The 16,563-nt window shown below is 45.6% G+C and overlaps 1 protein-coding gene across 1 annotated transcript in view; it reads left to right on the forward strand.

Moving 5' to 3' along the window:
• Nucleotides 1–1,532: 1,532 nt before the first annotated feature.
• LOC111571830 (rho GTPase-activating protein 5) overlaps nt 1,533–16,563 on the forward strand; it is a 40,063-nt gene continuing 25,032 nt past the window's right edge. Inside the window, exons 1-2 of the mRNA XM_055011969.1 lie at nt 1,533–1,842; nt 11,125–15,034. Of these exons, the coding sequence (XP_054867944.1) occupies nt 11,306–15,034 (3,729 nt within the window). The 5' untranslated portion in view covers nt 1,533–1,842; nt 11,125–11,305. The remainder of the gene's footprint in view (nt 1,843–11,124; nt 15,035–16,563) is intronic.

Genomic DNA, 16,563 nt, shown 5'->3' on the forward strand with positions numbered 1-16,563 from the left:
CTTTGGTCCAACTGCAGAACCTCTTTCTGGACCTGTTCTTGTAGAACTTCCTTCAGGTAGCAGTTCTTCTGAGATGAACTGCTGTGTGGTTTATTTCTGTACCGTCTGATCACACTGAAGCTATTCGACGTGTTTCACAGGCAAAGATTAATCCAGTGATTAATAAATCCTAAAACCAGTCAAGACTCGGTAAATAAAGACTTTTTGTGGACAGATTTTATAGGAAACACACTTCGGCTGCTGCTCCTTCAGGTGATGACAGCGTTCTGTTTCTTCTTCGTTGGTGTTGCGTCACGGCTGTAAAATGGCAGCTCTCTTAAATCCTGAACAAACAGAAACAGTCGGTTTCTGTGGTTTTTCTCAGCCTGCATTAAATTAAAATAAATCTCAGCTGGTCCAGGCTTCGATTTTCTCTGTGTGTTTCCTCTCTGAGGCTCATTAACACAACAGGGTTCTCCAGGGAACCCAGAGGAACCAGCAGCTCGTATTGATCCACCAGAACAACTGAAATATAAATGAAGGATCTTCCTTCGTGCAGCCGGCATTGCCTAACAGCAGCGTTTCTTTTCATTACTGTCAGTGTTCAGACTGCAACGCTGCACAAACGCTGTTGTAACGTATTTAAAGGAGAGTTTTAAAGCACAATTAGATTTTGATGAAGTGATTAACAGTTTCTACTGCAATAACATCCTAATTACATCACTGAGAGAGAAATTTTAATTTGTATTCAGATGCTTTGGCAACATGGTTCAGCTCACATTCCTGCCAATAAAGAGGATTATTGAAATGAATGAGGAACAAGACAGAAAGAAATATTTATTATATATTTATTACAGGACAGAGGAACGGATTCACTTACATGCTGTCTGTGTAGAATATTATATATAATATATGACGTTATATACTATACTGTATTTAGTATATTATATATTATACTGTATGTAGTATATTATATACTATACTGTTTTTAGTATAGTATGTATTATATACTATATATTATACTGTCTGTAGAATATATATTACACTGTATATGGTATATTATATATAATATATAACGTTACAACTATACAGTCTGTAGTGTGTATATACATACATACATATACATATGAGGTAAGAGGTAGATACCTGTCTATCTATCTGAGACAGACAGACAGGTATCTACAGACAGACAGGTAAAATAGAGAGACAGACAGGTATCTACAATGATAATGGTAGAATGCCATAGCTTGCCAGTGGCTGTTGAGAGAGATAGACAGGTATAGGACAGACAGACAGGCATAGGGCAGATAGACAGGTATCTACAGATAGACAGGTATAGGGCAGACAGGTATAGGACAGATAGACAGGTATCTACAGATAGACAGGTATAAGACAGACAGGTATAGGACAGACAGACATGTATCTACAGATAGACAGGTATAGGACAGACAGGTACAGGGCAGACAGACAGGCATCTACAGATAGGCAGCTTAAACAGAGAGACAGACAGGTCTAGGACAGACAGGTATCTCCAGTGATAGTGGTGGAGCGCCATAGCCTACCAGTGGCTGTTGAGAGAGAGAGGCGCCATTACCGCTGCTGAGCTCCCTCCCTCCGCGGCAGGTTTCTCCTTTCAGCGCATTCCTCACCGAGGCACCGAATCACCGAAATCCGCTGAAATAGGCTGAAAAACGGGCTCCGGGCCGCCTGGGACCGCAGCTGACCGCAGCTCCACCTGAAGCGGGCTCCGGGGCGGCTGGTCGGGCCGCGATGGCCGCATATTGAGGGCTGAAAGCGGAGTTTAGTGGCTGTTTGCCTCCTCCTCTCCGTGGTATGTGGATCTGGGAGCGACCATGTTATTAGGTGGGTACGGGAACGTCTCCATTAGCCGGATAGCTAACTGCTTTGCGGGCCCGGAGCTGCCCCACCGGCCCGGGGCACACCGGCCCAGGGCACACCGGATCGGGTCATACCGGCCCAGGGCCAGATTGTGAGGCCGGTTCGGTAAATTTTATCCCAAACTGTAGTTTTTTATCCCGCTCGGCTAACGTTAGCCCGCAGCTAACTCACCCTCCTCACGCTAAGCTAGCGGCTAATGTTAGCTTGGATCGGAAAGGTGGGTCTTCCTGGAGTATCAGGGCCGAGCCGGGCCGGGCCGGGCCAGGCCAGGCAGGGTCCGCGTCCTCTCCCGGGACAAAGTGAGACCCACCGGAGACTGCTGGAGTTAGCTGTTAGCTCTGACGCATTAAGTTAGCTCCAGTATGAACTGGTCCTGGTTTGCAGCTTTGACTTTGATGTTTTAATGTCAGTTTGTCTCCGCTTCAGTCGGAATAAATCTGTTAGATATGAAGAACCGAACAGAACCAGAGCTTTTATCGGTAAATCAACTGTTTTAATGTCCTACTAACGTTAGCATGGAGGGTCACTGGTCCGACAACGGAGTGTTTACAGCGGGACTGTACGGGACCAGCTAGAGTCTCTCCGACCGTTTTACAGGAAAGAGTTCAGATTTAGATCCTCTGCAGCTCCTCTAAACCCTGCAGCTCCTCCATCTCTAAACCCTGCAGCTCCTCTAAACTCTCCACCTCCTCCATCTCTAAACCCTGCAGCTCCTCTAAACTCTCCACCTCCTCCATCTCTAAACCCTGCAGCTCCTCCATCTCTAAACCCTGCAGCTCCTCTAAACTCTGCACCTCCTCATCTCTAAACCCTGCAGCTCCTCTAAACTCTCCACCTCCTCCATCTCTAAACCTTGCAGCTCCTCTAAACTCTCCACCTCCTCCATCTCGAAACCCTGCAGCTCCTCTAAACCCTGCAGCTCCTCTAAACTCTGCAGCTCCTTCATCTCTAAACTCTGCAGCTCCTCCATCTCTAAACCCTGCAGCTCCTCTAAACTCTGCAGCTCCTTCATCTCTAAACCCTGCAGCTCCTCTAAACTATGCAGCTCCTTCATCTCTAAACCCTGCAGCTCCTCTAAACTCTGCAGCTCCTCCATCTCTAAACCCTGCAGCTCCTCTAAACTCTGCAGCTCCTTCATCTCTAAACCCTGCAGCTCCTCTAAACTATGCAGCTCCTTCATCTCTAAACCCTGCAGCTCCTCTAAACTCTGCAGCTCCTCCATCTCTAAACCCTGCAGCTCCTTTAAACTCTGCACCTCCTCATCTCTAAACCCTGCAGCTCCTCTAAACTATGCAGCTCCTTCATCTCTAAACCCTGCAGCTCCTCTAAACTCTGCAGCTCCTCCATCTCTAAACCCTGCAGTTCCTCTAAACTCTGCAGCTCCTCCATCTCTAAACCCTGCAGTTCCTCTAAACTATGCAGCTCCTTCATCTCTAAACCCTGCAGCTCCTTTAAACTCTGCACCTCCTCATCTCTAAACCCTGCAGCTCCTCTCAACGATGCAGCTCCTTCATCTCTAAACCCTGCAGCTCCTTTAAACTCTGCACCTCCTCATCTCTAAACCCTGCAGCTCCTCTAAACTATGCAGCTCCTTCATCTCTAAACCCTGCAGCTCCTCTGAACTCTGCAGCTCCTCCATCTCGAAACCCTGCAGCTCCTCTAAACCCTGCAGCTCCTCTAAACTCTGCACCTCCTTCATCTCTAAACTCTGCAGCTCCTCTTAACTCTGCAGCTCCTTCATCTCTAAACCCTGCAGCTCCTCTAAACTCTGCACCTCCTCCATCTCTAAACTCTGCAGCTGTGAGGAACCAGGAGAGAACTCAGAGATGTCTTCTGGCAGATAAAATGGTGGAAGCCAGAGAAAAGAAAAAACTACTATTTAACACATAATATTAATCCACCAGGTCTCCTCAGATATTAAACTCTGAACTAATACTTCTGTGGAAGTTCTCAGTCATCCAGGTTCTGGAGATGGTAGGAGCTTCAGAAGAAACCAGCTGGAGGTTCTGGAGGACCTTTCTAGAAACATCTTCCAGAAGCTCCTACCATCTCCTCATCCTGTAGATATTCTTCTATCTCCATGTGTACTCTCTGCTCCTCAGCTGTAGATGTTTCTCCATGCTGGATGGATCTCCAACAACCTGTTCTCTCTCCGTTTCTGCTGCATTTATTTTAGTCCCTCTGAGGACACACGGCCTGCAGTTCAACCTGAAACTCTGTGGATGAGTCAGAACCAGGAGGAGGTTCTGGTTTTATAGAATCAGATGCAAACTGTTTATTTTTGGAGATTTTTTAATTAGACTAGTGAAATGTGGTGATTTTGGTGAGATGTCAGCAGTTTAAGAACAGAATGATTAGTTGAAGGACAGACTGGAAGTAGAACATCTGTTTACTTCTGTGGTTCCAGACTAATAGTCAGTTTGGAGATCTAGTTGATGACAACGTGCTCTGTGTTTTAATGTTCGGTGGTTTTCCTCCAGAACCCTCAGTGTGAAATCCTTCCTCATGTTGAGTTCTGCAGATGAACAGAACCAGTTCCTGATGTGGATCCACTTGAGCTGAGGTTCTTTGTTGTTTGAACTCCTTGTGTTTGCATATTTCCTCTTTAAAGCTGAAATATTGATGAGCTGAACAGCACTGAGCTGGACTGAAACAGCCTGATGCTGTTTTACACGCGTGATGTTCTATATTCACATGATTTATCGTATAAACATGGTAGAAACCTGAAACATGTTCAGAAACACTGTCGAATGTTACAGTGTGACCCAACAGCATTACTGCCTGGGAAGCTTTGCCTCTGCGTTCCAGACTGAAGCTGCTGGTATCGGCGTTATGCAGATGTCAGATATTGAATCCTGGAGCCCAGCTGATGCTGTCAGGCGGATATAAGCTGCTGTAGTTACATCAGAGGCTTCAGGTCCGACTCTGCTGCTCTAAATCAGCCCAACTCAAAGGTTCTGTAGAGGAAATCATTTTACACTAAGCACCCAGCTTCGACTGGAATCACTCGGAGCACCTAAGGTTGATTTAAAGAGCCAAAAGGATGTTTATAGAGCTACAGGGCCAGTCTGGGTCATTTCACTTTTTGTGATTTCTTATTTCACACCTAAAACTGACTTCTGTCCAGTGGTTTTGCTGAAATTTGAGAATTTCATATGTTTTTAGATCTGAGATTTTTTTTCACCCTCAAAAACCTGTGAAGCCCCTTTGAGGGTCCGATATCTCCAGAAATAAAACTCCAACTGCCATGAAATGTGGTGAGAACAGACAGAATAGTTTGATCAGAATGACTGAATGGATCCAACAGAGGACATAGTTTAATTATTGGTTGTTGAAAATAAAACAAATGTTCCATCCAGGCTGGTCTAGTGTCTCCATAAAGTTCCTGTAAGTGTTTATCTATGGATGGATCCATATTTCTACTAAAATACAGTCTTTGGTCCACATTTCTCCAACTGTTGAGGCTCTAACATCAGTAGAATCTGATGTTTGGTCAGTATGAAGAGACAAGGTTCCAGTTTTTAGATATTTAGACTAAATGTTGATGTGGACTCATTGGTAGGAACCAGAACCTGGAGTTCATAGAGGTCTAGATGTTGATAGGGGTCTAGATGTTGGAATTAGATGTGCAGAGTTCCAGAACTTAGTGTTTTGGTGTGACATGAATAAATAAAGTCTAAACAGACTCTGAAACGGTGAATTCAGACTGATCAGCTGCATAGTGACAGAAAAACGTCATATTATTTGACAGTAAAAGTGGCAGCTGAGTGAAGCTGGTAGAAAATGATGGTTAATGTCTGTTTTGCTCACTGGAAGCAGACTGAGGGTTAGACTGACACTTTGTTGGAAAGTTTCAGTAGTTTCTGTTTTGTTTTGATGTGTTTTATCAGAACTGTAAATCTTGTGGTAAGAGCTGAACTCTAAACTGCATTACACAATTCTGCTGGTAAATGTCAGCGACCCGTAATGCTGTAAAAGCCTGAAAGACAGAAATCCTGAGTGGAGGTCAGAGCTGTGCTGTGGACAAGATATCTGAGGAGTCCATTAGGAGCTGGTTGGTTCATGTCCACAGTGGTTAGGTTCAGTACAGTAGATAGAGACCCACAGTGAGATTAAAACACATGTATTTGTAGCCAAACCTGCATCTGGAGCCGCTTTTAAAGGTTTGCCATCCTTGTTCCGCTGTGTTTCAGGGCTTAACAGCGTTTAGTCATCTCTAAAACCGGCTTGCCAAGTGATACCTTAATCCCTGCAGCTCTGAATGGATTGATCATGATGCAGGAGGCTACTTTTAGCTGCTGGCAGTAAGAAAACCATCGCAGCTCCATCCAGGTGTGTGCAGCTGCTACCTGCTCACATGTATTCATGGCTCTTATTGGACGCTGTGTGTTGACAGCAGAGTGAAGACAGACTCTGATTCTGGCTGAGTAAAATGCAGAACAGATGCTTGGATTTGGGTGAGTGATTTTCTCAAACACTGAGGTTTGGAGCGGAGTCAGAGGAGGAATGTTCTGCTGTAATCCTCACCGGGTTCCTCCAAACGGACATTAATAGGTTTCAGATTGAGTCAGACTGTTGGCAGAAGAAGGGTCCAGTTTACTGTCTCACATCAGAAATTATAGAAATAACGGGGCTAATTATCGGAAAATATTGGATGTGATAATCGATCACCTCCTAATCAACTCAACAGCAACATCTGGCTGATGTAGAAGCAGCTGCTAATGGTTTTATTCCTCAGTAGTTCTGGTTCTGGATCAGCAGCTGAGCTATTATCTTCTCTGTTCTCATCATTTAAACAGAAACTAACCAGGGATTTAATCTGCTGCTGGTTCTGGTGGTTTATGGTTCCTTTAGGCTGATAATCTGCAGGTAGAACATTTAGAACATCTACTGATGAATGGAGGATTTATTTCCTGTCATTTATGACAGGATGAGACGTTCTTCGTTCTCTTAGTTCGTGGAAGGCGCCTTCAGATGACGCTTTAATGAACAGTTAATTAGTAAATCAGCAGAAGCCTGAAAGAACATTTTCTGCCCTCAGGAGGTGAATCTGAGCTGGTGGCCTTCAGTGCTACCATCACCTGTCCGTCAGCTCAGGTGTGCAGTCAGGTGTGGCTCATCTCACCTGTACAGCAGCTATTGTAGTGGATGGTTGTTTTATAAACCCGACAGACCGGGTGCTCAGTTTCTCTCATCAGAATCCCACATCCTGATTGGAGGAAACCCACCTGAGGACTTTCTGTAGATGATTAAACAGATTTCTGTTATTTTTACTGAGTAGAAGCTGAATCCTCAAATACAAACACATCAATATCATCTGTAATATATTCTCAGTGGCATCAGTTTCAGGCCTTGTCCACACGTAGCAGGGTTTTTGTAAAACCGAATATCCTGCCCCCTCCGTCTAGAAAAAAACTTACGTACACACCACCTCGTTTTTAGAAAAAAACTTCATCCATCCTTCATCCACACCTAACCGCATAAGTGCGTTTTTAAGCACCTTCATAAGCATACCGGACCTTTAGGTGGCAGTAGTTCCTCAAATCCTATCCAATCAGAGTAAGCTTCCGTCTCTAACGTCACTTCCACGAAATATGAAACATGGCGCCAGGCTCGTTTTTGTGGACCAATAAGGAGGCAGAATTGCTCTTAAACGTAGTTTTGGAATATGAAGTCAACAAGACACAATGTTGAATGTGGAGCAGTATCTGGGCTTGTAAAAACAAGCAAGTAAAAAGCGCCTGTACAAGAAACAGCACCCAAAACCTTGTGAGAGCATCCATGCTGTTACCCAATGTAAACACAGGTCGCATATGTGACGTAAGAACATATTTTGTCGCAGGCGGTGACATTTCAAAACGCAAAACCCCGGTTACTGATGTCCACATGCAGACGCATAAAACGGAGAATTCGCAAATCTTCACTTTGGTCGGAGTTTTTAAAAAGAATCGTTTTTGATGACGTAAATCTGCGTTTTGGTGTGGATGATAGGCCGAATCATAGAAAAATATCTTCGTTTTGTGAGATACCCGGCTACGTGTGGACAAGGCCTCAATGTTTTTTACAATATTTCATTAATTACCAATATTATTTTACTATTTTAGTATCGTTTTCACATTTACTTTTTATTCTAGTTTTGTTTTTATTTTAATTAATGTCTCGTGCTTGTGTTGCTCTTCTTTTAGGCACTTTTTATTATCATGTTATTATTATTATTATTATACATCATGTCATTTTAGACTAGATTATAATTAATTGAAATTCAAATTTTTTCTGTTAGGACCCATTTTGGGTAAATTAATGGCACTGACGGCTGTAGACCAGACTCCATTCAGAATATTTCCAGTTTTAGGCTCGACTTCATCCAGTCAGTGTCTGGTTTTAGTTTTTTACTTATGCGTTACACTTACATCCTATTCTGTGATTCACTGCAGTTATTCTCAAGGTATAGGGTTTTTTTCTGAGCAATATCTGGCACAACAATTTCACGATTAAATAAGTAAAAAAATACATCTTATATTACTGAATAATAATTGTATTTAGTTCTTTTATATTTTATATCCAAGAAAAATGAATCTTATTGTATTTATTTGATAGTGATTTTATTTAGTTATTTAATATTTTATATCCAATAAAATGAATCTTATCGTATTTATTTGATACTAACTTTCTTTAGTTGTTTTGTGTTTTATATCCAATAAAAGTGAATTCTACCTGGTGATTCCTCCTCCACTCCTACTAGCTGTGCTTCAGTCTGAGCAGCTCAGTGACGCCTTCACTCGGCCTGAATCACATCCAGGGAAACCTCCGTGTTCGTGTTGACTGATTCCTGCTCTGCTGCAGTTTCTCAGGCTCAGCATGCCGTCACTCTGCAGCGAACAGTTCAGCTCACGCAGGCAGATTCGCTGGCTGATTGCCATCGTAGTGCAAAAACAACAAAGAGTAGATTCTGTGCAGTAATCAGCCATCAGGCTGTAGTTGGGTCACGGTCGGGTTCAGGCCTGTTCGACCGTGAGGTGGAGATAATGCTGACAGCCTGTCATTTCCAGCTTTCATTTCACCTGCCTGTTAATGCTGAATAGACGAGCAGGGAAATCATTTCATAACACAAATAATCAGGATTAATAATCATGAGCAGAACGCCAGGAAAAATATCTGACGTCAGTAATCAGGATTATAGGTTTTAGTCCTAATTATGCAGCTCTGATGATGATAACAAATCTGTGAACTGATGTATTTTCTGTGTTTCCTTCTCACAGTAAAGCAAATCATTTCTAGGTCAGTGGCTGTCAAAGGGCTGGAGTTGCAGCCATTTTTATCCTGCCTCGGCACAAATTGTTTGAAAGCTCTTCTTTTTCTCTGTGAGGGGAAAAGTGACATTGCCGAGCATGATTGAATTACTTCCCCTTATATAAATGCTGCTGTCACGTCTGCGTTTGCCTTTCCATTTTGATACTGCAGTTTGAAAAACAAATTTTTGCTTCTTACCTTAAAAAATGCAGGATTTTTACATTATAAACCAGCGATGGTTGGGATTTAAAACTAGCATATTTTATTCCTGACACATGAAAGGCCGGTGAAAACCTGATTAAAGTTTCACCATTTAGGAGGGATTATTTAGTCCTGCACCAGTGTGAAAATGTATACTTTTGTGTAATTTGTTAATAATTGTGTGTAGGGCTGCAACTAACGATTATTTTAATAATCGACTAATCGACCGATTATTTTTTCGATTAATCGATGAATCGGATAAAAAAACAACACATTTTTAATTTCCGCCGCTTTATTCAGAAAGAGAAGATTTGGACTGACAGAGCAAATAAGATCATTGTAGCGAAGCCTTCGTCTTCAACCATCGACAGAAGCCTCATGCCAGTGACCATCATGTTGAGGATGCTCTCAGTCAGGACAGATGCTTGCTGTGGTGGACATGATGTCTTGCTAATCATGAAGCCTGTCATTGTTTGCTGTTCATGAAATGAGAAAGATAGTATGAGTATGTATTATAGCACAATTTACAACAACTCAGTAATTATCTTGTTTTATTTGCAGTATTAGGTTAAGGCATGTAAGTAGTCCAAAGAGCAAAACACAAAGTACGCACGCACACACACACACACACACACACATAGATAGATAGATAGATAGATAGATAGATAGATAGATAGATAGATAGATAGATAGATAGATAGATAGATAGATAGATAGATAGATAGATAGACAGATAGATAGATAGGACAAGCACCATAAAAAATACTAAATAAGTTACTTTAACCCCGGTCTAAATGCAGTTCATCCTGCCTCACTCCAACACAGACCAGTGTCTTCACTCAGACTATGTGAGAAAATTAAAACTTGAGGCTTAATCTTTAAATTATTATCACCATTGTGGGCAAGTTACGTTTATTTATAAAGCATATTCAAACCCTGCTTAAGCTGATTAAAGTGAAATAAACAGGTTCACGCACGCGCGCACACACACACACACACACGTGCCCTATCACCGTCATTAATCAGCTAACAAACACTAGCATCAGGAGAGCTACCAGAGAGACTAACGTTACGTTTCCTCACTTAAAAACAGAACAAACGTAGGATATTGTAGTGACTTACCTGCCGTTGAGCTCCTTCATCCTCATCGGAGACTCCGTGTTTCCGTTTCAGGTGCTGCATCATCACCGTGGTGCTCCCGTACATCATATCACTTTTGCAAAGCTTGCATGCTACTCATGTTTGTTGTTTTGTGAAGCGTGAAATGCTGCCACACTTTTGAGGATTTCGGTCTGACTGTTTTCTCCGTGTCGGTCATGTTTGGTTGAAATTACTCTGAATTTACTTTCGCTTTGCCGCCACCTCGTTCTGTTCAACTCGCTCTACAGGTGGAGTTATTTAAAAAAAAAAAAAAAAACAAAAACTTTATTTCAGTCAGCCAGCATTGACAAAGCTCTGCAGGTGAAGTAGACGCTCCGCGACATGGAGAGTGACGCACGAATCGCGCGACACAACGAATCGATAACGAAATTCGTTGCCAACGCTTTTAATAATCGATTATTATCGATTTTATCGATTCGTTGTTGCAGCCCTAATTGTGTGTAATCTCTGATTTGTTTGTCTAAGTCATGCCAACATGTCTTTATCCCAGAGGGCAGCGAAACAAAGAGCTGATTATGTTATTAGAGATAAGGAATGCTGTTCCAACCACTGTGTTTTGCCTTCATCTCTAATTGTGAATTCCTTGTCTTGCAGGCAGGTGATACCAGACGCCGGCTGATCTATCCCAGCGTGAAGAGTTCAGGATAGAAGAGGACACAGTGTTCACTGCATCATGAGGGTGGAAGAGCCTCTGCACCACTGACAGCCACAACTGGAATGATATCCTGACTTCTTTCCTGAGAGTAACCGAGTTAGCGATGAACGGGGGGATATAATGGCCAAGAACAAGGATGCTCGACCCCCGACATTCGCCGTCAGCGTGGTTGGCCTCTCGGGGACGGAGAAGGAGAAAGGGAACTGCGGCGTTGGCAAGTCCTGCCTGTGCAACCGATACGTGCGTCCGCACGCTGACAGCTACTACTCGGAGCACACCTCAGTGCTCAGCACAATAGACTTTGGTGGACGCGTGGTGAACAATGACCACTTCCTGTACTGGGGGGAGGTGTCCCATCGAGGGGACGAGGGGTTGGACTGTAAAATCCAAGTCATCGAACAAACAGAGTTCATCGACGACCAGACGTTTCTCCCTCATCGGAGCACCAACCTGCAGCCGTACACCAAGCGGGCGGCGGCAACCAAGCTGCAGTCGGCGGAGAAGCTGATGTACATCTGCACGGACCAGCTGGGCTTGGAGCAGGACTTTGACCAGAAGCAGATGCCCGATGGGAAGCTGAACATCGACGGCTTCGTGCTCTGCATCGACGTCAGCAAAGGCTGCAATCGAAGGTTTGATGACCAAATGAAGTTCGTCAACAGTCTGTACTCTCAGATAGTCAAGTCCAAGAAGCCCATCGTTGTCGCTGCCACAAAATGCGACGAGTGCATTGAGCAGCACCTGAGGGACCTGCAGGCCTTCGTCGCCAACAAGAAGAACCTGATGCTGATTGAAACGTCGGCACGCTCCAACATCAACATAGAGCTCTGCTTTAACGCCCTCATCCAGCAGCTGGACAAAACGAGAGGGAAGCCAAAAACTGTGCCATACCTGGAGGCCTACAAAGTCCAGCGACAGCTCGTAGCCTCGGTGACGGATCGATTTGAGAAAGTGATGGTGCACAGTGTCAGAGATTATCACACCACATGGAAAACTGTGATCAATAATCTGAAGGGCCAGCCAGACTACGACGAGTTCATCACCTTGGAGGGCTCCAGGAAAGCTCGAAACATGTTCACAAAGCACATCGCACAACTGAAACAGGAGCACATCCGGAGGAGGAGGGAGGAGTACCTGACCACACTGCCAAAAACCCTCAACAACCTCCTCAACAACCTGGACGAGGTCGAGCACCTGTCCTGGCCTGAGGCACAGAGCATGATCCGAAACCGGCCCGATTTCCAGTATTGGTTCGTGATGCTGGAACAAACGCCATGGGATGAGACGGACCACATTGACAACAGCGACCGCAGGATACCCTTCGACCTACTCGACACGCCCGACGGCGAGAGGATTTACCACAGCCACGTCCAGCATCTGCTGTCGGAAAAGAGGAGGCTGGAGATGAAGGAGAGGTTCAAGAAGACGCTTGAGAGGGTTCACTTCATCAGCCCAGGGCAGCCGTGGGAGGAGGTCATGTGCTTTGTGATGGAGGATGAGGCCTACAAGTACATCACAGAATCAGATAGAAGGGATGTTTACTGCAGGCACCAGCAGGAAATAGTTGAAAGGGCCAAAGAGGATTTTCAGGAAATGCTTTTCGAGCATGCTGAGCTGTTCTATGACTTGGACCTGAATGCAACTCCCAGTTGTGACAAGATGACAGAGATCCACAGCGTTCTGAATGAGGAGCCCAGATACCGAGCGCTGCAGAAACTGGCGCCGGACCGAGAGTCGCTGCTGCTCAAACACATCGGCTTTGTTTATCATCCCACTAAAGAAACGTGTCTGAGTGGACAGAACTGTGTGGATCTGAAGGTGGAGCAGGTTTTAGCTAACAGGCTGGTGCAGCTCGACCACGGACGCTCCAATCTCTACTACAACAGTGCCAACATTGACAAAATCAACCTCTGCCTGCTGGGGAAGGAGGGTCTGTCCCAGGAACTGGCTAATGAGATCCGAGCTCAGTCCACAGACGATGAGTACACCCTGGATGGAAAAATATACGAGCTGGAGCTGCTTCCTGTGGATGTGAACTCCACGCTACTCTTCAGCCACACCTGGGTCTCCACTTTCAAACCTCACGGCTGCTTCTGTGTGTTCAACTCCATAGAGTCGCTCAACTGCATCGGCGACTGCATCGGTAGGATCAGAGCCGAGATCGCACAGAGCCGGAGAGAGCGATTCACTCAGCCACTGCCTTTCATCCTCATCCTGGCCAATCAGAGAGACAGTGTTTGCAAAAACATCCCCATCCTGAGACACCAGGGCCAACAGCTGGCAAACAAACTGCAGTGCACCTTTGTTGACATCCCCTCTGGAGCCTTTCCACGAAAATTTACAGAGTTCCAGATCAAGCAGGGGCTGCGAGCAGTGCTGGAGGGGCTGAAGCACAGCTTTGATGTGTTGGTGCCACTGCCCTGCATCAAAGACATGTCGGAGACCGACCTCAGAATAGTCATGTGTGCCATGTGCTGGGATCCGTTCAGTGTGGACCTCATCCTCTCGCCTTTCCTGGACTCTCACTGCTGCAGCGCCGGGCAGCCGGGTCAGAGCAACACTCTGATCCTGGACAAGATCATTGGGGACAGCAGGCGGAGGATTCAGGTCACTGTCCTCTCATACCACTCTGCCATTGGCATCCGCAAAGACGAGCTGGTGCACGGCTACATCCTGGTCTACTCTGCCAAACGCAAGGCTTCCATGGCAACGCTGCGGGCGTTTCTGGCCGAAGTGCAGGATGTGATCCCCGTGCAGATGGTGGCGATCACCGACAGCCAGGCTGACTTCTTCGAGAATGACGCCATCAAAGAGTTGATGACGGAGGGGGAGCACATCGCCACAGAGATTGCTGCCAAGTTTACGGCGCTGTACTCGCTGTCACAGTATCATCGGCAGACGGAGGTGTTCACCCCGTTCTTCAACGAAGTGCTGGAGAAGAAGCCAAGCATTGAGAGCTCCTTCCTTTTCGACAGCTCGTCACGTGAGTGCACCACCGGAGCCAGTGAAGACGTCTTCCCCACCTCACCGCACAGCCATTCCCCCGCCTACAACACTTACTACCCAGAGTCTGATGACGACAATGAGGCCCCCCCACCCTACAGTCCAATCGGTGACGACGTCCAGCTGCTGCCGACACAGAGCGAGCGAGCCAAGTACCGCATTGACCTGGAGGGGAACGAGTATCCGGTGCACAGCACACCTGTCGGAGACCACGAACGCAATCACAAAGTGCCTCCACCTGTCCGACCCAAACCTGTGCTCCCTAAACCCAACGTCAGAAAGCTGGACCCCAACCTACTCAAAACCATCGAGGCTGGCATGCGAAGCAACCGCAGGATGCCTCGCGGCCCAGTGATGCACACCGAAGACGTGGAGACGTCGGACAACTATGCAGACCCCGTGGACACGCTCCGGTCCAGGGGCTTCCACGACGACATATACGCCGTGCCTGACGACGCTCACAGCCGCCTGGTCAAAATACAAAACTCATTCGGTGGGCTGCACAGCCTCCACGGAGGAGGTGAGGAGGAGAACGGGTTCGACCGCAAGTCTCAGGCTGGACGGCGGCCGTCCAAATACAAACACCGCTCTAAAATCTTGTTCAGTAAGACCAAGGCCTACCAAAGACGGTTCCACTCCGACAGCGACGGTGAGGAGTCTGGCCCCGCCACGCAGAAAAAGAAAAAGGGAAGAGCCCACCGGGGCAGCGAGGAAGACCCTCTGCTGTCGCCCGCCGACCCCTGGAAGGGCGGCATCGATAATCCTGCAATCACCTCCGACCCCGAGCAGGAGGACAAGAAGATGAAGAAGAAGAAGACACCCAAGACACCAAAGGAACCGAAGAAGGTGAGTCGTCTTTGTCATGACACTGATATTAAGGCCGGGTCACGGTTCGGGTTCGGGTTCGGGTTAGGGTCAGATATTTCTGTTTTGTTTTGTAGTTTTTAATAATAATAACAGTCATATGTTTTGTTTTTAGAGCGCTTTGCTGGACACTCAGACACTTTACATGCAAACCATAAAAACAATAACAGTCTGTTATTTACATTTTGTTGATGATAAATGGTGTCATTTGGTGATTGAAAATATATAATAAATGATTGAAAATATATAATAATATGTATAATAATATAAATACAGATAGAAGTCCTTTCAAAGCTACCGGCAGGTTTTGGGGCTCTGAGGGTTGAAGTGCTTCATAGAGCAACAGGACTAATGGTAAATAACAGAAATAAGAGGCAGGGCTGTGTTGTTGTTCTTCAGGTCTCTGAATGAAGGCCTGAATGTGTGAATGAGAGCTCAGATTGTGGATCACAGTGTGGAGATAGGAACACATTTCTGTCTTTAACAGGCCCCAGACTCATATGGAGAATAAACTCATTTGATAATTGATTGATCGGCCCTCTGAAGTTGTTTACGAGCCTCCCAGACGAGCAGTAAAAGGCTGATAACAGTCGGACTGATGGGAGCTGCAGCTCTTAACAGACTTCATTCAGCATCTAAATGTCAGGAAAAAACGCTGTGTGCTAAACAACTACAGCAGCAGAGGTGTTTAAATGCAGGTAAAGCATGCATTAGTGCAGTGTGTATTCACAGCCACAGAAACAGACCACTTCCAGCTACAGCTGCATTCACAAAACTGCTCCAAAATGGGTCCTCAATATTTTCAGTTTAAATGTTAAAACAAGTTTCAGCTGCTGTTCTCTTCGTATTCTAACATCCAACATGCAGCCTGTTAGCAAGACTTTCATTCAGCAGCTAAATATCGGCAGCAGGACTTTCATTCAGCAGCTAAATATCGGCAGCAGGACTTTCATTCAGCAGCTAAATATCGGCAGCAGGACTTTCATTCAGCAGCTAAATATCGGCAGCAGGACTTTCATTCAGCAGCTAAATATCGGCAGCAGGACTTTCATTCAGCAGCTAAATATCGGCAGCAGGACTTTCAGGACAGTTCAGGAGCTCCCTGCAGCCGCTCGGACTATGAGCAAACATGCATGTGGATCAGATAATAGTGCAGGGTTGGGGTTAGAAACAGCCGCTGCCGGCGTTGCGTGAATGCAGCTCATTGTTGGAACATTCAAACTGTCTTTGATAATCAGAGCGGAGAGCCAAAGGAGAAGCACAAGGTACAAAATGGAAGGTGTTTAGTCGCCGTCCGGCCAATTAGACGGCAGCTCCAACTGCTGTAGGCATAACACTTTGAAGAGCAGAGGACTCTGGGAGATCTAAGCAGCTCGTTACTTCAGTCACTGTTGTCTTCCTCTGCCTTCATCCCACTGACTCTCTGTCTGATGTATTCCCCAATTACCTCCTCCTCTTCTTCTCTATGTTCTTCCTCCTCATCCTCCTCCTCTTCTTCTACTCTTCTCATA

The sequence above is a fragment of the Amphiprion ocellaris genome, chromosome 7 (assembly GCF_022539595.1).
Source record: "Amphiprion ocellaris isolate individual 3 ecotype Okinawa chromosome 7, ASM2253959v1, whole genome shotgun sequence".
In the NCBI taxonomy this organism is placed as follows: Eukaryota; Metazoa; Chordata; class Actinopteri; family Pomacentridae; genus Amphiprion; species Amphiprion ocellaris.